This window comes from Phocoena sinus, chromosome 14, assembly GCF_008692025.1.
Source record: "Phocoena sinus isolate mPhoSin1 chromosome 14, mPhoSin1.pri, whole genome shotgun sequence".
Lineage (NCBI taxonomy): Eukaryota > Metazoa > Chordata > Mammalia > Artiodactyla > Phocoenidae > Phocoena > Phocoena sinus.
The window spans coordinates 78,128,353-78,152,382 of NC_045776.1; the positions used below are offsets into that span (position 1 = coordinate 78,128,353).

At 47.6% G+C, this 24,030-nt stretch overlaps 1 protein-coding gene across 1 annotated transcript in view; it reads right to left on the reverse strand.

Moving 5' to 3' along the window:
* The window catches only part of KSR2 (kinase suppressor of ras 2), a 327,436-nt gene that overhangs the window by 107,348 nt on the left and 196,058 nt on the right, over window positions 1-24,030 (reverse strand). Inside the window, exon 5 of the mRNA XM_032602629.1 lies at window positions 2,915-2,984. Coding sequence (XP_032458520.1) covers window positions 2,915-2,984 — 70 coding nt within the window. The remainder of the gene's footprint in view (window positions 1-2,914; window positions 2,985-24,030) is intronic.

A 24,030-nucleotide genomic window follows, 5' to 3' on the forward strand; every position in this document is an offset into this window, starting at 1 on the left:
AAGAGACAGAAAGTGTTCAAGGCCAAGGTGATGGAGACTGACGGATCTCTAGAAGGATGACCACTGACAGGATAAGAACATGGGCCCTGGATTCCAGCCCCTCTTCTTCAGAGATAGGTGACTTAATCGAGTTGCTTAAACTTCAGTCTCTGCATCTGTAAAGTGGGAATAATAACAGTATTGACCTCATAGGTTGTTCAGAGGATTAAACAAGGTCATGTACAGTGCAAGGGCTTTACATAGTGTCTTGTAAACAGAAAGCGCTCACTGAATTGGGCTGTGACTGTATTGCTACCCAAACATTCATAACAGTCATTCAGTCGTTCAACAAACATTGCCTGCCTGGAGGTCTACTATGTGCCAAGTTCAGATTGGAGACAGATGGATAGGGCTAGAACTGTCCTCAGAGAACCACAAAGCAAGGTGGGGCCCCCCGGTGGTCTATTCCTCATCACTGCTAGTTACATCGCCTGGGAAGCTTCAAGAAGGGGTGATCCCCCCGAAAGTGGAGACTGCAAACGTTAGTAGCAGAGAAGAGGGCCCTAAAGGGAAAGCCATTTTGGACATCAGCCCACCTCGCTCCCCAGCCACCACCACTTGCTGCAGACATAAGGCAGTGTAGGGGTTTCTGATATACAGCTAGGAACCAGTGGGAACAGAGATGCATTTGATTAACTTCTGGGGCCCCCTGCTGCCGCCAGGGTGCTTTCCTCTTCATGAGATACCAGGCAGCAGCAGGGCTGGCCCCAAGAAAAGTATTGAAGGTTGCCAGGTCAGAGTTAATTCTCATCTTCAATTTTTGTCACCTTCCGCAGGAGGTGTAGCTAATCTCCACTGCCTCACAGTGTCAAAATGAAAATCAGAAGCGATTATGTAACTTGGTGCTTAAGAATTCTGAGGGCCAGACTGCATCCCTCTGCTGTACCATCTTGCCTGATTTAGGTCAGTCACTCTTCCAACAGAATGATCTGCAGCCCAAAGCCTCCATAACTAAGCAAATAGCAATATTCTGAAGAGACACTCTTGTGGCCAGGAAAACTCCCTTTCCAGTTTTGGACTGGGGGTTGGTTAAGTCCCTTTCTGCCCCTTTAGCAGGATGAGCAAGAGGGGCAGGATGTATTTTGCAGGATTTGTCAGCTCTGGGGAATGGCAAACGGACTCGTGTTTCATCCACCAGCCAGCAGCATGGGAATCAAGAGTATGAGTGGCAGGTGGGAGTTCCTTCTCCTTTCCAGCCCTCTCCCATCCCTGGGATCAGCAATCCCTCTTCCAAGCTGTGGCTGAGGTGACTCTGAGGACAGCGGATGGTATGGGATTTTAATTTCATTTTTTCACCAAGGCTGGGATGAGTCTAGGTCTTTCCATCCTGGCATGGAGCCCAGAGAGAGAAACAGGGTGAGACTGGAGAGTAACAAGGCATCCCAAGTGCCAGCTCCTCTAAGATGTTCCTGATGCCCAAGATCATCAGATCATTTTCCTCCTCTCGGCACCAGCATTTGAATCTGAGGTACCACCAGGTCTAACATTAGGGTGCTAGAGTCTAGTGTCGTGGCTGAGCCAGGGGTGTGGCCAATCCAGGGGTGGAGCCGAGCTAGGGGTGTGGCCAATCCAGAGGTGAAGCTGAGCCAGGGAGCAGCCTGTAAGCAAACAAAACAAGGCCCTTCTTTTTGATGCCTTTCCCTCTGCATCTCACCGCCTGACCACTGACGTGTCTATCGTGTATTTCTCACGACTTCCTCCACCGTTTTCTCATTTGAGTCTTAACAACTATCCTGTCAACATATTTCTTTCAAAAACTGTTGACGAGATGCCATTCCGGGAGAATGTGCTCATTCCTGCCTCACCCCGGGTTATGGTGACGTGTCTGCCCCTGGAATTGCCTCCCCCACTTATAGCCCTGATCCCCACCACCACCGTACTGTCATGGTCTGTTAACTGTCTATCCCTCCACTAGACCTCAAGTTTCCCAAGGTTGAAAGCCTTACGTCGTGTTCAGTGCTGCAGCCCCGGTACAGATATTCTCTATAAATACTAGTGGAAAGAAACCATGAATGAGTGAACTCTCTGCTGGTCACAGAGGCCTCGTGCAAAGAAAGCTCTCAGCAGAGGTGTCAAAAGAACACAAAATGCTGGGGTTAATTAGCTTGTAGATTCATCACTTAATCATTCAGGGACTCAGTTTCCCTATCTGTCAAATGGACATGACCACACTTGTGCTACTTACCCCACTGAGTTTGTGAACAGATTGTGAGGATAATGAGATAAAATGTGGAAAGTTAACTTCGTATAAGGGATGACTTAGTAGATAGAAATCTTCCTCCTGAAAAGGGCAGGTGTACTCCTGGAGAGGTTGTCCCGGGCACCCAACAGGGCTGGAGCCCTGGACTGACCTATGCTTCAGCAGAAAGTGAGCATCTCTGACTTCAGCCTGCAATCTTGTCTTCTGGGTGGGGAGACCCAAAATTAGGACAAGCATTTGTCTTAATATTGATACCATTTACTGAGTGGTTATTATGTGCCAGGCCCTTTGCTTAGCATTTTAATATATTATCTCATTTAATCCTCACGACCACCCTATGAGTAGTCAGAAATATCTGATGAGGAAATTGAGTCTCAGAGAGGTTAAGTAACTTCCTCAGGGTTGCAAAGCTTTACTAGCTGGGATTGGAATACAGGCCAGTCTGACTCCAAAGCCCTGGCTTTTAACCAGTAGGTGTTAAGTTTATGAGCCAGGTGAAGCAGACATCTCAGTCCCTTGCCACATCGAGGTTCAGCCTGGCGGAGGAGAGAAGAGCATGGTGATATCGGAGCTGGGGCAAAACAGCCTGCCAGCCTTTCCCCACGCTGGGGCCAGAGGTCCCAGCCCTCCCTGTGCTGGGAGGTGGGCCCCGGTGCAGCCAGGAATCCAGCCTACCTGTGCTTGATGGAGTTGCCGAGGTCTCTGCGAGGGATCTGTGGGGACCAGCGTGGCACTGACAGTGTGTCTGCAGGGAGAGAAGAGAGGAGGAGAAGGTCCTGTTACACAGAGAATCGGAAGTGGGGGTGGGCTCCCACCAAGCCCCAGAAGGAAGAGGGAGGCTCGCTGGCCTCAGGAAGGACACTGGCCGCCATCACTTGCTAAACCAAAGCCAAATGGAAAACTGGTTTAGCTTGTGTTACCTTAACTCACACAAGGTCCCCCGGGTGGGGCAGTGCCTGGAAAAAAAACAGCTGGGGGAAGAATCGAACTGAGCATGGCTCCCATTTACCAAGTGCTTACTGTGTGCCAGGCATGTGCCATGTGACTCACATGCCTGAGCTCGTTACATCCTCAAAACAAGGTTCGGGATTGTCAGCAACCTTCCAGGTGAGGAAGCTGAGGCTTGGAGAGAGGAAGTCGTGTGCTCAAGATCATACACCTCGTAGATCACACAGAAGCTGTGAATCCAGGCTTAAGGGACCTAGAACACGTGCCTGTGTATGCAAAGTTCTAACTTAGCAGATTCCAAATGCCAGTTGTACAAGTATCGCTTTCCTAATTTTTGTCATGCCCCTGTACAACCCATAAAATTATCTACTTAATATTTTAGGTTGACTTGTTTGTTTAAACACATTTATTCTCAAAGCAACTCTATATGGAAAACCAATATCACTTTCTGTATAAGTAACTATTTAAAATACGTCTAACTATGTACCACCTAAACTCATGCTGGAAAAAGTGGATGGATTGATGAATGGATGATTGAGTGGGTAGGTGGGTGGATGGGTGGGTGGACGGATGGATGGATGAATGTCTGGATAGGTGCATGGATGGACAGATGAGTCAGTAGATAGACAGATGGGGAGGTGGGTGGATGGATTGGTAGGTGGGTAGATGGATGGATGGATGAATGGTTGGATAGGTGGGCAGATGGACAGATGAGTTGCAAGGTGGACAGACGGGTAGGCGGATGGATGGATTGGTAGGTGGGTGGATGGATGGATGGATGGATGGATGGATGGACAGCTAGATGAATGGATAAATTGATGGATGAATGGGAACGAGGAAGAAACAATAAATCACACAGACTTCAGGCTGGGTGCCTATGCCCATCTGGTCTTTTCTTTCACGCCTCAGGCTACATCCCAGCGACCCACACTATCACTCCACCACTGACTGAGTTCCAGGACTTCTTCCACAGCCTCTGGGCACCAGCCCCCACCTTCACGCCACTGCCTGGTTGCCCGCAGTACCCTCCTCGCAGACCTCACAGGCCCCAGAGAGGTGCGAAACAACAGCAGAAATGGACCGGTGCGGCCTGTGAAACCTCCACCAGCTAGAGGAGAGGAGAAGGAAGTGGCTGACCCACACGCCAGCTCTCATTTCTCAGGCCAGATGGATGGAGCCAGATCCCTGTCCACAGAGCTGCAAATGCATGCCTCATTTTTCACAGCAGTTGTTATGGAGTGGCACGCTCACTGGGGAGCTGGGCATGTCTGCACCGATCAGGGAGCATTTAACCCTAACCCATTCACTCCTCTCTTCTGTCTAATGACACTGTCAACAGCCATCTGAAAGCTGTTTCCAGAAACCCCAATTCTGCCCTTGTAAAGCTGGGACCATTTCTGGAAGAGCTAATGATTTCCCAAGCCCCAAAGGCCAGAGAAAGAGGGAGACAGCATGATATATCACTCAGAATCAGAGCCAGTGGAATTTCCTCTAGTTTAACTAAAAACTAAATGTCATCAAGTCCAAGCCCATTTTATTACTTGTTTTGGCTTCTGAGAGAAGCAAAAAAGACAAGAAAGAAAGACAATTTTAAAAGAGAGGGAGAGAGAGAGCAGGGGATTGAAGTCAGATTTGTAAGGAAGGATGCTGCTACCTGCTAAGTCCTTAAGATGCTTTCTCCAGTGCCAGGGATGGGTAGAGGTGGAATGGCTATGCTGGAGAGGAAGGGTTAGCTCAGATACACAGCCTCCTCATGGGGAATCTGCAAAGTGAGGAGTGCCAAAGGGGTTTCATCTCATGGGATGTTAGTAGTGGCTGTCTAGGAAAGTGTGTTGAGAAGGATTCTGAGGCTCAAGAGGAAAGAGCATTGAGACCGATTAGTAACATCTGCCATGGGTGAAGAATAAGGCAGTACCAACAAGTCTCCATATTTTTGCCACTCCTACAAGGACAGGGACCACATCTTCATCTTTGCATCACTGCCTCATAGCACAGCAAGCACCTGGGACAAAGTAAGTACGTAACACGTGTTTGCTGAATCTGAGATTCTTATCATAGAAACAGTGAATTTACTGAGCACTCAATATGTGGTAGGCATAATTCTGTGCAGTTTATACGCAGAAGCTTTGCCTCTATGCAGTCGGTGTTCTCATTATTCCCACTGCACAAAGGTAGACACAGGAGCTCAAAGAGGTGCAGTGACTAGCTAAAGGTCACACAGCCGGGCACTGGTAGATCCTCAAGGAGTAACTCTGCAGTTGCTCCTGAGCCTTCCAAAAGCTCCTATATCAGCATCTTCAATCAGGGGCACTTTTGCCCGGGGGAACATTTGGCACTGTTTGGAGATACTGCCAAATAATTGGGGCGGTGTTGTGGGGATGCTACTGGCATCTAATGTGTAGAGACCAGGGATGCTACTCAACATTCCACAATACACAAGACACATCCCCACGCCAAAGAACTAACTAGACCCGGGATTCCCTGGTGGCGCAGTGGTTGGGAGTCCGCCTGCCGATGCAGGGGACACGGGTTCATGCCCTGGTCTGGGAAGATCCCACATGCCGCGGAGCGGCTGGGCCCGTGAGCCATGGCCGCTGAGCCTGCGCGTCCGGAGCCTGTGCTCCGCAACGGGAGAGGCCACAGCAGTGAGAGGCCCCCGCACCGCAAAAAAAAAAAAAAAAAAAAATGGAACTAACTAGACCCGAATGGCAATAGTGCCAAGGCTGAGAAACCCTGATTGAGATGTTTTTCACTTCTCTAGCCATCTCCCCACCCCCTCCCTCTCCCCACAATCTTGAGATGGTACTTCTGAAGCTCAACTCAGTAGAGAACAAATCCTCTTTTATTATAAGCACATCTCACTGTTAGATTCATATCCTAGTTGTTCTCATTCTCAATTACAGCACCCTCTTGAAAAAGTAGATGTAATTAAGTTTGGTAGTTTGGTTTCATCTCCCAATATCTGGTTGAAGGAGCAAATTCCGTCAGTTACATTCATCGGCTGCGACAACATTAGTCTCCAGCAATAACAACCTCCACACGGCTTTGTCCCTGGGTGTGCAGATCTGAACTCTGAGATCTTCTCTTTACTTTCTTCATTTGGATTTCCTTAAACTTGCCAATGCAAGCCTTAAAGCAAAGGAAAACTGTTTAAAGGGAAAATCTATGAAAATGCAGGCCTTATCACAACAGAGAAGGCAAACAGCACTTATAGCAATTAAACTGATATGGAAACTTCTGTTTAACAATCAAAGTGCCTATTAAGATGTCTCCATAGCTGAACAAAAGCTTCTTTTCTACTCTAATTTTCTGATAACAAGACACGCAGACACGGAGACAGAATTATGACTATCCCTGGTGCCTTTGGTTCCAGGGATAGAATAATAGACATTTCTTCCCAGATATTTTCATTTGCAGTGCATGGCAAGGGAGAGGGCTGGAGAGGAGTGCTTTTCTTCCCTCCTTTAGGTCCCACTGTTGATGCCCTCTCAAAAGTGCCTCTGTATAACAGGAGGGGAGAAACCAGGAGGCTTGGTCTTTGACAACTTGGTAGCCAGATAGTCAAACAGAAGCCACGATAGAAGAAACCAATATTAATAAAGCATCACGGTAGGTTGAGCCATGATGAAATGAAAAACTCAGGCTCTGACCTGGTGAGTTTGAACTCAGGCTAACAGAGTCCGGCATGGGGAAAACTCTTGAAAACATTTAACACAGAGACATCACGTAAAAATGGGTGATGATAAAGCAAAGGAAAAGGAGGGAAAAGAAGAGGAAGAAAGAAATAAGAATAATGGTATGAATTATAAAAATGAGAAATAAGAAAAATAATAAATATGCTCTGTGTTGAGTGTTACCATGTGCCAAGCACTATTGCCAAATAAGCCCTTTACATATATTATCTCATTTTATCCATACACTGCATGTGTGTGCACATGTGATGTATCAACTGTTATCATCGGTGCCACAGCACCAACAAGGAAATCGAGAAGTTATACCATTTGCCCAAGGTCACACAGCAAGTAAAGGCCAGGACTGGGTTTTTTAAATTCAGGTCACATAGCTGGGGCTCAATAAACGACAGCCAATTTCATCCCCATTTCACAGATGGGAATACTGAGGCTTAGAAGCAATAAGCAACTGTCTATAGCTAAAAAGTGACTGAGTGGTGATCTGAACCTCAGAGAGGAACAAACTGGATGCTTCTAGTCCAGACTGCTCTCCAGATACACGGAGTTCAACCCATCCTGTACTGTCTGTGCCTCCTACCTCTGTCTGGGGAAAGCAAAGGAAACAATGAGAACCAGACCTTATAAACTCAGAAAAGGGCCTCAGAGGCCCAGAAAGCAATGTCACAGTATGTTGTTTATTCCTACTATCGTACCCGCCACCCCCAAAGATGTCCATCCTAATCCCTGGGCCCCATAAAATATATGACTTAACAGGCAAAAAGAGATTTTGCAGATGTGATTGAGTTAAGGATCTTGAAACGAGAGATTAATCCGGATTAGCCAGGTAGGGCTGATGTAATCACAAGTGAAAGAGGGAGGCAGGAGGGTCAGAGTCAGAGAAGGAGATGTGATGTTCGCTGGCTCTGAGGATGGAAAGGGGCCAAGTGCCAAGGGATGCAGCAGCCTCCGGAAGCTAGAAAAGGCAACAGAACAGAGTTTCCCCTGGAGCCTCCAGAAGGAAACAGCCCTGCAGACACCTGAACTTTAGCCCTGAGACTGTTTTTGGACTCCTGACCTCCAGAACTGTAAGATAATACATGTATTTTCTTGTAAGCCATTGAGTTTTGGTAATTTGTTACAGCAGCCGTAGGAAGCTGAGACGGCTCTACTGTGTGCCAGGTACGGAACTGGGGGTGGGTATATGGCAAACAAGATAGTCAAGTTTTCTGAGCTTAGAGTCTACAGGGGGAGACATAAGGTGACACATTCCATGAAGGAAATAAAACAGGACTTTGTGTTAAGGCAACGGGAACCATCTAGCGAATTAGAACACAGGCAGGAGGCTGCACAGGGTCTTACGCATTTAAGAGCTCCCTTTGGCAGCTGAGGGGAGAGCAGCCTGCCAGGCTATGACAGAAAGAGGACGGCCCCACTCCCACCCCCTCCTCTAGCTCCCCACCTCCGCTGGGGTCCAAAACATCAGCCCTGACCCTTACAAGGCCATTCAGCCTCCAGGCCAGGTCTTTCTCACTTGAGCTGTCATGTCATGATCCCACCTGCAGCCCCCAATAAAAAAACCATATCCCAGAGTACTCAGTCCACTGGCTGGTACAGGAGCAATGCACAGTCTGACTTCTTGTACGTATCCCAAGGGGGGATTCGCCTCTTGGAGCTGTTTCTTCCTTTAATCCAAACAACCCTACAAGGTTGTATCCCTAGTTTAGAGATAAGGAAAATGAGGATAATTAATTGTTCCGAGTCCTATTGCTAGTATTTGGTGGACTTGAGAGTTGACCCCAGCTTCCTACAAAACTAAAGCCTTGCTTTTCACCCCCGCACCCTACTGCCTTCCTATGCTATGTCTCCTTCTGAGACAAGCGTAAAAATTATTGTTCAAATCACGCAGTCCTTGAGTTGGAAACGACCACAAGAAACTGTCTATCGCAGTCTCTGAGTCTCTAAACTCTATTGGCTAGAAGAGGAGCTATCCCATCCTTAAATGTTTCCATGGAGATAAAGACCTCTGAGCACATAGTACTATTAATAATAACAGCTAACATTTACTGAGTACTTACTATTTGGCAGGACTCAGATTAAATGCTTTAGATGTATTATTTCATCTAATCTCCTAACTCCATTCCGGGCGGGAGAGCTGGGGTTTGAGTTAGGACAGTCCACCCCGAGAGCTCATCCTCAGAAATGCCGCAAATGAAATGGAAGGTCCAGCTGCCCTTCAACTTCTAGCCCAGGGACAGGAGAGACTGAGAACTTAACAATGGTGCTGCCTTCAAATCAAGCAGCAACTTCTTTAGGCTCCAAGGGTCCTGAAATTAATAAAACTTAGAGCATATTCAACTTTTCTTCTGTGGCCACAGGCCAGTCACCAGCTAAAATCCCACTGATTCATCCAAGGTGGCAACCAGTCCTTGACTAAAGCTGTTCACAGTGTTATTCACATAGCGGGGAACAACTCTATTTGCTTTAATATCCAATTCAAATACATCAGATCTAAAAGTCTTTGTGCTATCTCTAAAGGTTACAGCACCATGGTGCTTCGGGGCCGAATTGAGTTTCTTTGTGTAGATGGACATAATTTTCTCCCTGAGACAACTACAACCCACTTCTCAAGATGCAAATTTCATCACCTGCGGGCTTGCGATCACTGTGAAGGTGTCTAGGGAACAACTCAGCACTGGTGAGTAGTAGATAAGAGTGAGCCTGGGTCGCAGGTCTTGGGGGAAGAAATAGGCAGAAGAGATGCTGGGGGTGAGCAAAGGCTGTGCTGCTCGCTCTTGGTGGAAGAGACCCTTCAGAGGAGATGCTTAGGGATTCCGCATGGCACTGAGGCAAAGCAAAGGGCAATGGTTTAGTTACCTGCCCAGAAATAGGAAGACTGCAGGAATGGAGGTATCGGGGTCAAACCAATTGGTATGTGTGTGGGGTTCAAACCGGCTACAAGGCCTTGAGCACAGGCCTATTTTAAAGACGGAGCAGCAGGCTTCATTTCTGAATGGGAAGGTTATCAAATTGCTCCATGGAGTGTGGGACTTTGAAGCGAGTAGACCTGTGTTCAAGCAACAGCTCAGCCACTTATTAGCTATGAGACCTTGGGCATTTTCACCTCTGTGAGTCTCAGTTTTTGTCTCCTGTAAAAAAGGGGCCATAATATCTCCCTCACAGAATTGTTAGCAGGATGAAGTGGGGTAATATAATTGGAACAGGGCTTAGCTGAGTGCCTGACATATTATTGTTATTCTTGCTTTTGTCATTGTCACCATCACTCTACCTCTAGGATTCACACACCAGTTAGAACCTGACAAAGCTCTCCATGGACTATGACTTAGAACAGAGGTTGGCAAACTATGACCCTCAGGCCAAATCTGGCCCGTCACCTGCTTTCGTAAATAAAGTCTGATTGGCACACAGACACCCCCACTCATTTACACACTGTCTGTGACTGCTTCTGCACTATAATAGCAGAGTTTGAGTAACTGACAGAAACATGTGGTCCACAAAGCCAGGTATAATTATTACCTGGTCCTTTATAGAAAAAGTGTGTCAACTCCTGATTAAGAGCTGTGTAACTCATTTCCTTGGCTGATTAGTGGAGAAATTTTTCCCTTTTTCTTTTTTTTTCCCAGTTTTATTGAGGTGTAATTGGCAAATAAAATTGTAAGGTATTTAAAGTATACAATGTGATGGTTTGATATATGTATACATTATGAAAGGCTTTTTTCTTTGAAGCCAGAAGACTTGGGTTATAGACCCACTTTGGCCACTTACATAGTGGGAATTCTTGGACAAATGGCAGCTTCCAAGCCACAGTGTACATGACCACGTGGTGTCACCCCTCTGCTCGCCTAATCCTAGGTGTGTTGTTTCAATGTCCATTTTACAGAAGAGAAGAGCCAGGCAGAGTAGAACCATCAAGCGGTCCAGCCAAGGTTCTAACCTATCCCAGTCTCACCCCAAGCCTGTTTTCTTTCTAGCCCTCACCGCCTCCTGGTAGAATAATCTGTGATGAGGCAATGTCTCTGATTACATGCCACTGCTGAAATCCATGTCAGCTCATGAAGACAGAGGGAAAGGAAAATTAACTCTCTCCTCTCACTGCTTCTGCCTGGGCTAATGAATACGATTATCCAGTTGTCACTTTATCAAAGCAGAGAGAAGACCTGGAGGACATGTAAGTTACCAAAGGGGAGATGGTGGTGCTGGTCATGGTCAAGGAGAACAGATGAATGCTCTCCTGGGAGTGGCTCCAGGTACAAGCCTACCTCGGTAGGACAGGTGAGCAGTGAGAGCACTGAGCAAATGGGAGCACAGAGAGGCTGACATGTGAGGCAAGAGGCAGAAAAGTGCAGAGGATGTGAGGGGAAGACCTCACAGTGAGTTAGAATCAAAGTTCTCTTCCATCACCTGTTCCTCCTGGCCCAAGGCTCGGTTAAAATTTTTTTAAATGGTGAAACCAAACTGGAATTACCTTCAGGATCTAGTGGGAAAACTAGGATGTATTGATTCTAACTCCCTCCTTCAAAACCATGCTCCCCTTTTTAAAAAACCATCACCACCTGGCGTCTGAATCCCGGCAGGTAACTGCTTAGCTGGGATTCCCTGAATTGCCCATAAATCACACATGTGAACAGTGATAACATCACGCCCTCTCCCAGTGAGACGGGTGAAGGGTGGAGTCATCAGCTGTGATTTATCTCAGCCCCCTCATATGGCCTCAATTAAATTTCATTGCAGTAAAGAAAGGGAAGATGGCTGAGGCATTTCATTACATTTTATAATGTGCCCACTGTTGAGTTTATTGAAGTGTATCAGGGATTTTTAACCTCCTAACCAAACAATGGGACACCTGGGTGCCACATGAGTAATCATCTTCCTTGTGGGAATGACAGACGAAGAATCTAAAATGTTAACAGTAGTCTGGGTATATGTGCAGGCAGTGTGGCGGCAGCGGCGGGTGATGGGAGTGGATATGACAGGAGAAGTGAGGCAATGGGCTGCTAATTCCATGACACCACCCCAGGGACTGGAGGTGGGGACTGGTACTAATTATGCATCTTCCCTCGATTCTAAAAACTAGACCTATTAGGAAACCCATCTCCCTTCCCTCTCCCTGTATCCCCTCAAATTTCCCCTTGATATAATTTTACTGCTATGGTCTAGAAAGAGGAGAGGGATCATCTTGAAATGTCAAAATCAGTTTATGTAATAAGATAATAAAATACAAAAGAAATCTAGAAATCCAGAAGAATCTCATTAGGAAAATGGATCCACGTTGGGTTATTTGGGAAGCACGCAGGAAATAAATGATCAAGAAGGAAATATGTGTGATGCTTCTGGAGTTAGAGTGGAGGCTGGCAGGTCCCTTCAATATAATCTTGAGGGCAGACTTGGTATATCCAAAATCATTATCTCCAGGACCTCTGTTATAGCATCATGTCTACTCAAGTGACCACGAAAAGTCAGATGAAGAGGAAGAATATGCCGATCCCAGGCCAAAGAGGAAGAAATGCCTGGTGCCTCTGAGAAAGCAGAAGGACAGCACTGAGGGCCAGTCCTGGGCTGAAAATTGCCACTGGCTGCATTGCTGTCCCCAGCCTTCCCCTGGTCACATTCACACCATGGATCTACTCACTTGCACCTCCCACCTTCAAAGATACTGTTCTCTCTTTCTAGAACAGTTTCCCGCACCCTTTCCCTACTTCTCTTAGCCTGACTCATGCCCACTCTTCCTCCAAGATCTAGCTCGGGCATGGCTCCTCCAGGAAGCCCTCCCTGAATGTACGGGGCAGACACCCCTGCCATGCTCCTCCCAGAGCATCCTGCTCTTACCTCTTTGGGTCACTTGCCTCGTTGCACAAGAGCCTCTGCATACACATCTGATCTCTCCACCACCCACTTGACCGTGAGCTCCTGGACAGTAGGAGATGCCGATTACTCATCTTCATGTGTTCAGTGTCGCATGCAGTTTGGCTTACAGCTGAGAGGTGAAGGGTTTTTCTCGCTAACTCCAGCAAAAATAAGCCAGTAGCCTAACCCTCCAAATGGAGGCTTCACTTCTCCACAGCCCTGCGGGGCCTGGACCACTGAGGGGTCCCAGGAAGCCAGGCGCCCCACTCTGCCCTGGCCACACACCCATACCTCCAGCCCTGGCTCTCAGGCTCTGAGCGGGAGCTGGGACCTCAGCTGGGATGGCCGACCAAACTAAGCCCATCTGCTCAAAAATGGAGCCCACCACTTCCTCGCCCAAACCTCTCCCCACGTGCCTGTCTGTTCAGGGCCCGGCGGCTTCCTGAGCCACTGGGGTCAGGACCTCTGGAACATCCTCAGCTCCTCCTGACTCTTCCCATTGACAGAGTCCCTCTCGAGGGCAGATTTGCACTGTATGTCAACGTTCACATTCAGGCCCCTTAGCTACTGTGTCAGGGAGGTCTAGTATCAATCCCATTTTACAGATGAAGAAACTGAGGCTCTGAGAGCTTAAAACAGAGAAGCAACATGATCAAAAGAATGGGGTTTGGAGTTAGGAAGCCCAGGGTTATTGTCCTGGTTCTGCCCCCAAACGGGGCAAAGGTACTTAACTCCTCTCAGCTGCAACACAGTAACCGCGATAACAGCTAACACGTACCAGGCATTGCCTAAGTCAGTGGTTCCCCAATTGTCAGCATACCGGAATCAGCAGATGCCTGGGCCTCTCCCCTGCCCTGTGATTTAACTCAGGGGTCAGCAAACTACACCCCATGGGCCAAATCTGTTTTGTAAATAAAGTTTCGTTGGCACAGCAACGTGTGCATGGTCTACAGCTGCTTTTGCACTATAAGGGCAGGGATGAGGAGCCACGATGAAGACCTGATGGCCCACGAAGCCTAAAATGTTTACGATCTGGCTCATTCCTTAAAAGTTTGCTGATCCTCGATTTAATTATACTGGGGTATGGCCTGGCTTTGAACATCTCAAAAGGTTTTCAGGTCATACTCACGCGCAGACAAGTTTGGGCACCACGGGCCTAAGTGTTTCACCTGCATTAGCTCATTGATTCTCTATAACGTATCTGTTTCATTCCCTCCTGTTTCCTCAGCAGCTAGCACAGGGATGGCACAAAGGGGCATCTCCACTAATATTCACCGATGAACAAATGAGCGAACGAACGAACGAATGAACAATCCACCCTGTGAGGTAGGCACTAATGATCCCATTTTGCAAATGGGAAAACTGAGGCCCAGAGGTCGCCTAAGGCATATGTCCTTCTGGGATTTTAACCTAAATCTCCTGGACTGCAGAGCCCCATTTGTGAGTACCGTGGTCTCTCTTCAGACATTCAGAAAGGAGCGACCACCAGCAGAGTTGGTGAGGGGGTCTTCTTGTGCACCCTCCCTGGGAGAGACACCCTGAGCAAGAGGAGAGGCGGCCTGGAAACCCGAAGACGCTCGGGGTGGGGGGCCCCCGCTAGCAATGCAGAGCCCTCTCAGACCACACAGATACAGGACCTGTCTCCTTGGCCCGAAGGAAAATGCTAACTGGAAGAGGCTGGCTTACTGCCCCCGGCTCAGGCTTAAATGAGGATGAAACAAGAGTTGACAGAGGCCTCGCGCTGCCATCACCGCAAATGTTCCTGTGAAGGGAGGAAAACAGCCAGCCCTGTGCTCCATCAATTTCAACCGTAAATGCTCTCGTGTTGAAATAGAACAACAGGAACGGCAGTATCAGGGACAGGCATGGGGTGGGGGAGGCAGGGGACATGCAGACCACAGGCTGGGATCTGCAAGTCGGGCTTGACACCTGGACCCCGAAATGGGCAACAAACATGTTTGTGGATGGCACGTTCCACAATCCAGGCAACCCAGGGGCCGGACCCCCTCTTTTGCCTGAGAGGCAGAGAGACAAGATGGAATTAATTACAGGCACAGATCTGAATCCCAATCCTGATTTTGCCTTTGTGATGCCTGTGTCCTCTGCTCTTTGGACCTCTTCCTCTGTTAAAGGGGAGCGATAGCACCCATCTTGCGAAGTTTCCCTAAGGAATCGGGCACTGGAACATGAGGCAAATAACTGGTACGCGGTAGGTGTGCCATAAAGGTGGCTTTCACCTCAAGCAACCCAGGTGCTTGTCTGCGCTTTCCTTAGTGGCCCTTCTCTCTGGCCTGAGAAGACAAAACCGGGGAGGAGGCTCTTTTGGGAACGAGGCCACGACTCCAGGCAGAAGCAGTGGTGAGTTATGGGGAGAGCAGAACTGTCTAGGTCCCTCTGGTCATTTATTCCCCTCCTGTCACCCTGTTCTCTGAGCGTGTCCACAGCCCTCACTTGCCTGGATGTGATGGATGGGTTTTAAGTTGCTTGCACACTACATCATCAATTACTTACATATTTACTGCCTTGAACTAGGTTTATGGATCTTAAATCAGAGCTGTTCAGAGTCGCCTGAGCTGAAATTCTTCCCCAATGGAAATGTGGCATTTTTAAATTACGCTGCCACCCTGTAGTCAGTGCTCAGCAGAAGTTAACTGTCCTTAGAACAAAGGGCTGCTGAGAAGTTCCCCACGCAGAGTCATTCCATGGAATTTACTGCCTGAGCAGGCTCAGTGGGGACAGACCAGGTGAGCCTGCTGCGAGAGACCCCAGTCCGACTTTAAGAAACCCAAGACACCAGGCATTCTTGGGTCTGAACTTCGGGCAATAGATTTCCTCCCCGCTCTGTTCCCTGAGGCTCAAATGATGTCCAAAGCCGTGTCACACTGTCTGTAGTTTGCAGACATGGTGGAGACAGCCTGTGATGGAGCATATTCCAAGGTCAAGATGGGGCATCCATATTCCAAAGCATCTCCAAGTGGGGCTGAGGGGGTGGAGATGCGACAGGTCCTGGTCCTGATGTGGCAGCCCTGAAGGTGAGGCCGTGGAGACAGGGGACCTCTGCTCCAACAGGGTCACAGTTTATCAGTGAGAAGTGTTGTCAGTATTGGGGGGTACAGAGAACCCCCATCCCAAGAACTTGGAGATAAGGAAGTTGACCCTCCAAGTGTGAAACTAGCCCAACCCCTACTGGATCAGAAGACAGAAGAAAAACATTAACTTAAAGCAATGGTTCTCAAATCTCTGGAGACACTTTGGGAGGTCACAGCTCGGGGGATGGTGCTACTGGCATCTACTGGGTGAAAACCAGGGATGCTGTTAAACATCCTCCAAAGCACAGGTCAGCCCCCAGCACAAAGAATTATACATCTCCAAATCCATAGTTTTATAGTTGACAATCCCTGTGCAAAGAGTCGGGAAGGGACCTAAATCCAGAGCCTGATGCAATCAGATTAAATATCAGATCGAAAGAGGAGCTTAGTCAACCATAAAAAGAGAGGCAAAGAGAGTCACGGGGCAGATGTTGGCTCGCCTCTCCCGGCCCATCCAGGGGACAGGGGTCTTTGGCACTGGAACCTATTCCTTCTTCTAGTAACAGCAGCCTGGTTTTCCATTGGGAAACAACCGTTCTGGCGTCTCAGTGCTAGAGGTTCAGGGCAGGCTGGACCTCCCATTCCTGGGGCAGGGCGTTTGACCCAGGCATGGAGAGTCCAGAGTATTCCAACTCCTTGACCACTGTGACTGGTTCAGAGGCAGGCATGTGACCCAAGATGAGCCAATCAGAGTCCACGAAACACCCTGGAACCTTTTTTTAAAAGATACCCTCTGTTCCCTGGAGTAGCTAGGCTGGTGGGCTACACACCCGAGTGCCCAGGGGTGACCTGAGCATACCTGTGGGAAGGGCCTGCCTGAGAAGGAGGCCAACACACTAGAAAAGCAGAGTGGAGAGATGCAGAACAGCCAAGGGCTGATATATCACTTGAGCCCCTGGAGCTTCTCTATTAAATCCTCATTTTTAAACATTTAAAGCAGTTTAAGTTGTTTCACTTACAAGCAGAAGAATGTTGCCCTTATACAAGGTCACAGAGACAGAACTTATAGCAGACTTCTGTTATCTCCAGTCGCTATAGCAACCCCTCTCCCAAACATGAGATGGTTAATCATCGTGAAGGTGGTGGGTGGTAACCCACCATTAATGGACCACATGCTAGGCACTAGTACTGAACACTTTACAGGTGTTATCTCATTTAATCTGCCCAATGGTCCTGTGACATCTTAATTATTATTATCTCAAAACCACAGAGAAGGAAAGTATAGTTCAGAGAGGTTGAATAACTTGCTCGAGGTCACACAGCTCGCCAGTGGTGGGGCCAGGATCTATCCTTGGGCAGTTTGCCTGTACTCTCAGTTACCCTGCCCAGGGAGAGCAGGCTGTCCCAGCCCAAAGCCTTCACACATTCCACATAGCAAACTCTCCTACTCTGTATTCCACATTCACCAGGAAAAGTCCTGATGAAACTCTGGCTTTCAGGAAGGGTGTACTGCAGAGAGGAAATGGGCAAATCACATGGCCCTTGAGAAATGCAGTACCTGTGACAGCGAGTTCTCATTGTACCTTATTAAACAGACATTTCAACTTTATACATCAGTCTCAAAAGTCTGGTTAATGTGAATCTGACTCTAAGAGAATCTGTATTCTGTACTAGCAAAGCAAGACCCAGACCTCTGGATTCTGATGAATTCTCTTTCGCAGTGGTTCTCCAACTCGGGCATTCACAGCAGCATTATTTATAATATCCAAAAAGTGAAGACAACCCAAATGTTCATCAAGTGATGTACAGATAAACAAAACGTAGTCTATCCAAATAATGGAATATTTGGCCATGAAAAAGAATGAAGTATTATTCCTGCTACAACATGGATGAGTCTTGAAAATATTATGCTAAGTAAAGGAAGCGGGATGCAAATGGCTACATGCAAATGGCTACAAATAATGCTACATTTCATATTTCATATACATGAAATGTCCAGAGTAGGTAAATCCAGAGAGACAGAAAGTGGATTAATGGTTGCCAGGGGCTTGAGGGAGGAGTAACAGGGAGTGACAGCTAATAGGTGTGGGGTTTCTTTTTGGAGTGATGGAAATGTCCTGGAATTAGACAGTGGTGATGGTTGCACAGCTCTATGAATATAATATTAAAAACCACTGAATTGTTTTAAAAGAGTAAACTTGGAAGTATGTGAATTATATCTCAATAAAGCTGCTCTTTATTTAAAAAGCTTGATGATTCTATACCAGATTCTATATCAGAGTCATCAGGAAAGCTTGTTAAACTGCATCTTACTGGCCTCTGCTGCCAGGGAATCTAATTCAGTTAAATCTGGAACAGGACCTGAGAATCTGCACCTTTAACAAGGGCCCAGGTGATGTAATGCTGCTGGTCCGAGCACCTTGCTCTGAGAACCACTGGGTGGTGTATGGCACTCCCCACCTGCCATAAACTTAGGAGCAGCTCTGAAGAACAGCAGTACCCAGACATCACCCTGTGACCAAACCTAGTGCTAGGGCGCTTTCACTATTGGGTCTTCTACAGAGGACTTTACTTATAGAATTGCTGTGTGTTACGGACCGAATGTCTGTGTCCCCCCAAATTCACATGTCGAAATCCTCATCCTCAGTGTGATGGTATTTGGAGGTGGGGCCTTTGGGAGGTGATTAGATCATGAGGGTGAAAGCCTCATGAATGGAATTAGGGTCCTTATAAAAGAGACCCTAGAAGGTTCCCTTGTCTTTCCTACAACGTGAGGATACAGCAAGAAGACGGGCATCTGTGAAGCGGGAAGCCAGCCTCGCCGGATGCCAAATCTGCTAGCACTTCCATCTTGGACTTCCCGGCCTCCAGAACTGTGAGGATTAAATCTGTGCTTGCTTAAGCCACCCAATCTGTAGCATTTTTGTTAGAGCGGCCCAAATGGGCTAAGACGCTGTGGTAGGCCGGCCAAACAATGCCCCCCCCACAAAAGATATCCACGTCCTAATGCCTGGAACCTGTGAATGTGACTTCATATGGCAAAAGGGACTTTGCAGATGGGATTAAATTAAGGATCCTGAGATCGGGAAGTTATCCTGGATTATCCAGGTGGGCCCTACACGGAATCACAAGGATCTTCATAAAAGGGAATCAAGAAAGTCACAGGAAGAAGGTGATGTGACCATGACAGGGGGAGCTGTGGGAGAAACTGTGATGTGATGCAGACCACGAGCCAAGGAATGAGGACAACCTCTAGAAGGTAGAAGGGCAAGGAAACAGATCTCCTTGGGGCCTCTAGGAGGAACCAGCCCTGCAGACACCTTGATTTTAGCCCCGTAAGACTCATTTTGGGCTCTGACCTCCAGAACTGTAGGAGAATGTTTATGTGGCTTTGAGCCGCTGAATGTATAATTTGTTACAGCAGCAACAGGAAACTGATACAGCCATGTGCCTCCCAACCCTTCTTTCAAAAAAGAAGTGTAAATGGGCATTTATTAAGCTTCTATCCTGTGCTTGTCATTTTAGGTACAGGGTCCTAACAACAACCGGAAAGATCAGGACTGTAACGCATTTTACAGAAGAGAAAATTGCAGATCGGAGAAGTTCAGCAATTTGCCAACACAGTTAATAAGGGAGGAGGGAGTAATTTCTTGCTACTTTCTTTATCAGAAATGTCCCATAGAGGAAAAATACCTGTTTATCCACCTAGCAGCCCGAAGCGATGAGGCTGGCATGGGAGCATCTGTGAATAAGATTCAACATTCTATGAAAATCACAATCAAGGGAAATCCTGCCCCGGCTCTTTTTGGAATCAAGCGATTTAATCTACCAAAAGCACAATGGCAGGCACCATCCAGAGAGACCCAAGGTGTGCTCTCACCTCCAATAGCCCTTTAGCAGTGTTTTAGTTTATCTCACAAATTCTCTGGCCTCTCAGACTGACCCTAGGCCCTGAGGTCAGAGAGGCGTCTCTGCCGTGTAGTGAGACCTGGGCCTGCCGCTGCTTCGCTCGGCCTTTTATAAAACGAATTGCCGTAGGTCAGTGGTTCTCAAACTTCATGTGTCTGGATCACCTGAACAGCCTGGTGAAATACTGGTTTCTGGGCCCCGGTTGCTGGGTCACTGAGTCTGGGGTGGAGACCAAGAATGTGAGTTTCTAACAGGTTCCAGGTGATGCGGAAGCTGCTGTTAAGTTCGGGGAACGCACATGGAGAACGGTGCTCTGGGTCAGGGCTTCCCGACCTCGGCGTGATTGTTATTTGGGGCTGGATAATTCTTTGTGTTGGAGTTGTCTGTGCATTATAGGATGTAGAGCAGCATCCCTGGTCTTAACCTACTACATGCCAGCAGCACCCTGTTCCCCCAGCTGTGACACATAAAAACATCCCCAAACACTGTCAAGCGTCCCTGGGGAGTGGGTGGGGAAGGGACAGCATTGCCCCTGGTTGAGAATCGCTGCTCTAGGTCAAAGATACCAAAAACGTACAAGAAGAAGGGAACCACTGAGTGGGACTCCCAAACTTCTTGGGGCTCTTGACCATGGTCCCAACTATTTATCAATGGTGTGGGTTGAATGGTGAGCGTAGGGGTTGGGACAGGTTGCCCGAACCTGTGACTCCCGCGGGCATCGCAAGGTCAGTCATGCAGCCACAGGTTCTTCCAGCCACGTGGCTCACTGCCTTCTCAAAGTTTCCCCAAGTTCTCAGAGAAGCCACCTTTCAGGTACAGTGACTCAGCCCTGTCACTAAGGACAGAATGGCCACCGGACTAATCATTGAGCAGTGAGTCTGAGCCAGTGAAGGCACTCAGGGCCAATGTTCAAAGACGGTGTGATTGCAGATATCAAAGAGGAAAATAAATTCACAAATGGGCCCCAGGTTCCCAATTCTCGAGCTCAGCAAGCCAAACCCTAAGGTGCAATTTCCTCAGATTTGCAAAAGCCACGTGGTTGACAGCCGGTGGGGAAAGGAAGAGGGGCTGAACCCGGGGCTGATGGATGGGTGTGGATGCAATCAGACGCGTTTTCAGAGCCTCTTTGCTCTGACACCTGCCCCCATTCTCCGTGGAGGTGGGCCCTGAATGCGTTCCTGGACCACACCCTCCGTCTCCTCTCCCCAGTGCCCCTATTCTTGTAGAAAGGAACACAAACTAATGATGGATTCCTTCAACGTGATCATCCTCACTTATGCACAAGACAAAGGCAGGACTGATGAACTCCGAGGAGGCACATTCATCGGCCTGATCTATTATGCCTTTCACCCTGGAGCAGGCAGTCAGCCTCCAAGCGCGTGTCAACATCTTAGCATTTGTCAATAGGACCTTGATTCTCTAAAGGCTGAAAGGGTTTTCATGGGTGAATGCTTAGAGCCAGCTCAGGGTTTTTGGAGCCTCACTTAAAGCCTCCAGGTGACTCTTTTTGCATCTGCTAGCTTCTTTCATCCCTAGATATCACCCTTGAGTGAAGGCAGGCAAAAGACTTTCTCCATGCATGTAAGGAAGAAATGGAGATTAAAGGCAGGGGGGTTGCGGAGAGGGGACTCCTGTGCGCTGGAAAGACCAAGGTCCTGCTCCCTGAGCTTACGTCTCAGCTTTGCTGCTGGCCAAGTCCTCTAACCTCTCTGAGACTGTTTACCTACTTAACCTGCAAGATGAAAATTTAGAGGAACCCTGTGAGGTCGCCATCGGATTCAATAAGACTCTGGAGTCATGCTGCCTGGGTTGGCATCCTGGCTCTGCTACGTGTTAGCTGTAAAACTTCGAGAAAGTTCTTGCTTAATCTCTTTGTGCGTCGTCGGTTCCTCAGAGGATTAACCAAGTGCTTAGAACCGTTCCCAGCACTTAGAAGGTGCTTAATTCATATTTAATTTAATATTTAATTAATATCCCTCCGCTTACTTCCACTCAGGGTGCTTCCAATGGGGCATGAGTAGTCTGTGCTCACTCATTCAGAATCAAAGATCTTGGGGGTGCCTGAAGAACTAGCTTAAATAAGGTCCCCCCCAAATTCATGTCTACCTAGAACTTCAGAATGTGACCTGATTTGCTTTTTTCTTTTCCGTTATGGTTTACCACAGGATACTGAACATGGTTCCCTGTGCTATACAGTAGGACCCTGTTGTTTATTCATTCTATATACACTAGTTTGCATCTACTAACCCCTAATTCCCAATCCATCCCTCCTCCCCGCCACCCCTCCACCTCCCCCAAGTCTGTTCTCTATAGCTGTGAGTCTGTTTCTGTTTCCTAGATAACTTCATTTGTGAGAATGTGACCTTATTTGGAAATAGGGTCTCTGCAGATGTAATCAAGTGAAGATGAGGTCATAATGGGTTAGCGTGGGTCCTAATCTGACGGTTTATAAAAAGAGGGGGAAATGGACATAGAGACACACAGAGGAAGGAGGATGTGATGTCACACGCAGGGAGAAGGCCATGTGAAGACAGAGGCAGAGATTGGAGGGATGTGTCCACAAGCCAAGAATTGCTGGCAACCACCGAAAGCCAGGAAGAGGCAAGGAAGGATCCTCCCCTAAAGCCTTCAGAGAGAGCACGGCCCTGCAGATGAGCTGATTTCAGACTTCTAGCTCCAGAACTAGGAGAGAATAAATGTCTGTTGTTTAAGCCACCCAGTTTGTGGAACTTGGTTAAAGCATCCCTAGGAAACTAACACACTGAACATCAAGGGAAGCCTGTTTGTCCCTCCCTCTGCCTCCTGGCTCAAGACCAGTGACCACTGCAGTCCCCTCTCAGGCAGTGAGATACTAATTTCCACCTGACTTCCATCACCTGGTCGAGAAAGATCTAGAGCAGAGGTCAGCAAACTTTTTCAGTAAAGTATCAGATAGGAAATATTTGAGACTTTCAGCCCATACAGTTTCTGTCACAGCTACTCAGCTCTGCACTGTGACTCAGAAGCAGCCATAGGCAATGCATAAACAAATAGGCATGGCTCTTTTCCAATAAAACTGTATTTATGGACACTAAAATTAATTTCATATAGTGTTCACGAGTCATTAAATATTATTCTTCTTTTGCTTTGTTTCACTTATTTAAAAATGTAAAAGCACATTCTTAGCTTGCGGGCAGCACAAAAACAGGCACGGGTCAGTTTGTTTTTTTTTTTAACGAAGTGAAATTCACATAACATAAAATTAACCATTTTAATGTGTAAGATTCCGTGGAATTTAACATATTCACAGTGTTGTACAAACATCACCTCTGTCTAGTTCCAAACCATGTTCATAAGCTCCCCAAAGGAGGCTTATGAAGCAGCCAGTCCCTGTTTTCTGCCCCCCTGCAGTCCCTGGCAACTACCTATCTGCTTTCTGTCTCTAAGGATTTGCCTAATTCTGGGCATTTCATATCAATGGAATCATACAATACATGGCCTTTTGTGACTGCCTTCTCTCACTTAGCAACATGTTTTCAAGTTCATCCATGCTGTTGCACGCATCAGCGCTTCGTTCCTTTTTATGGCTGAATAATATTCCACTGTGTGGACAGACCACATCTGGTGTATCCATCCATCCACTGATGGGCATATGGGTGGTTTCCACCTTTTGATTATTGTGAATCCTGCTTCTGTGAACATCTGTGTACAAGTACTTGTTTGAAAACCTTGTTTTCAGTTCTTCTGGGTATACATCTAGGAGTAGAATTACTGGGCTTTATGGTAATTCTGTGTTTAACTTTTTTTTTTTTTTTTTTTTTTTTTTTTTTGCTACGCGGGCCTCTCACTGTTGTGGCCTCTCCCGTTGCGGAGCACAGGCTCCGGACGCGCAGGCTCAGCGGCTCACGGGCCCAGCCGCTCCGCGGCATGTGGGATCTTCCCGGACCGGGGCACGAACCCGCGTCCCCTGCATCGGCAGGGGCACTCCCAACCCCTGCGCCACCAGGGAAGCCCTTGTGTTTAACTTTTTTGAGTAACCGCCAAGCTGCTTTCCACCACAGCTGCACCATTTTGCTTTCAGTGGGCCAGATGAGACCGGTAGGTCACAGTTTGCCAACTCTATGAGTTAGCCAAATGAAATATAGGGCCCTCTCAGTCTATTCAGAGCTTTCCTAATTTTTATAGAAACATGGATGCAGGAAATTGTTCATGAGAATTAATCCAATTAAATAAAGATTAAAACAACAAGAGCACACAGTCTAGGTAGCGGCTGGCATTCTGCCTTGTTATTGGAGAGACAACAGGAGGGTGGGCACCGTGGTGAGCTGGAGGCCACGTACTGATTTCAAGCAGCGACCACCACTCAGCTCTAGTCTTTTGTGGCCAAACGGGA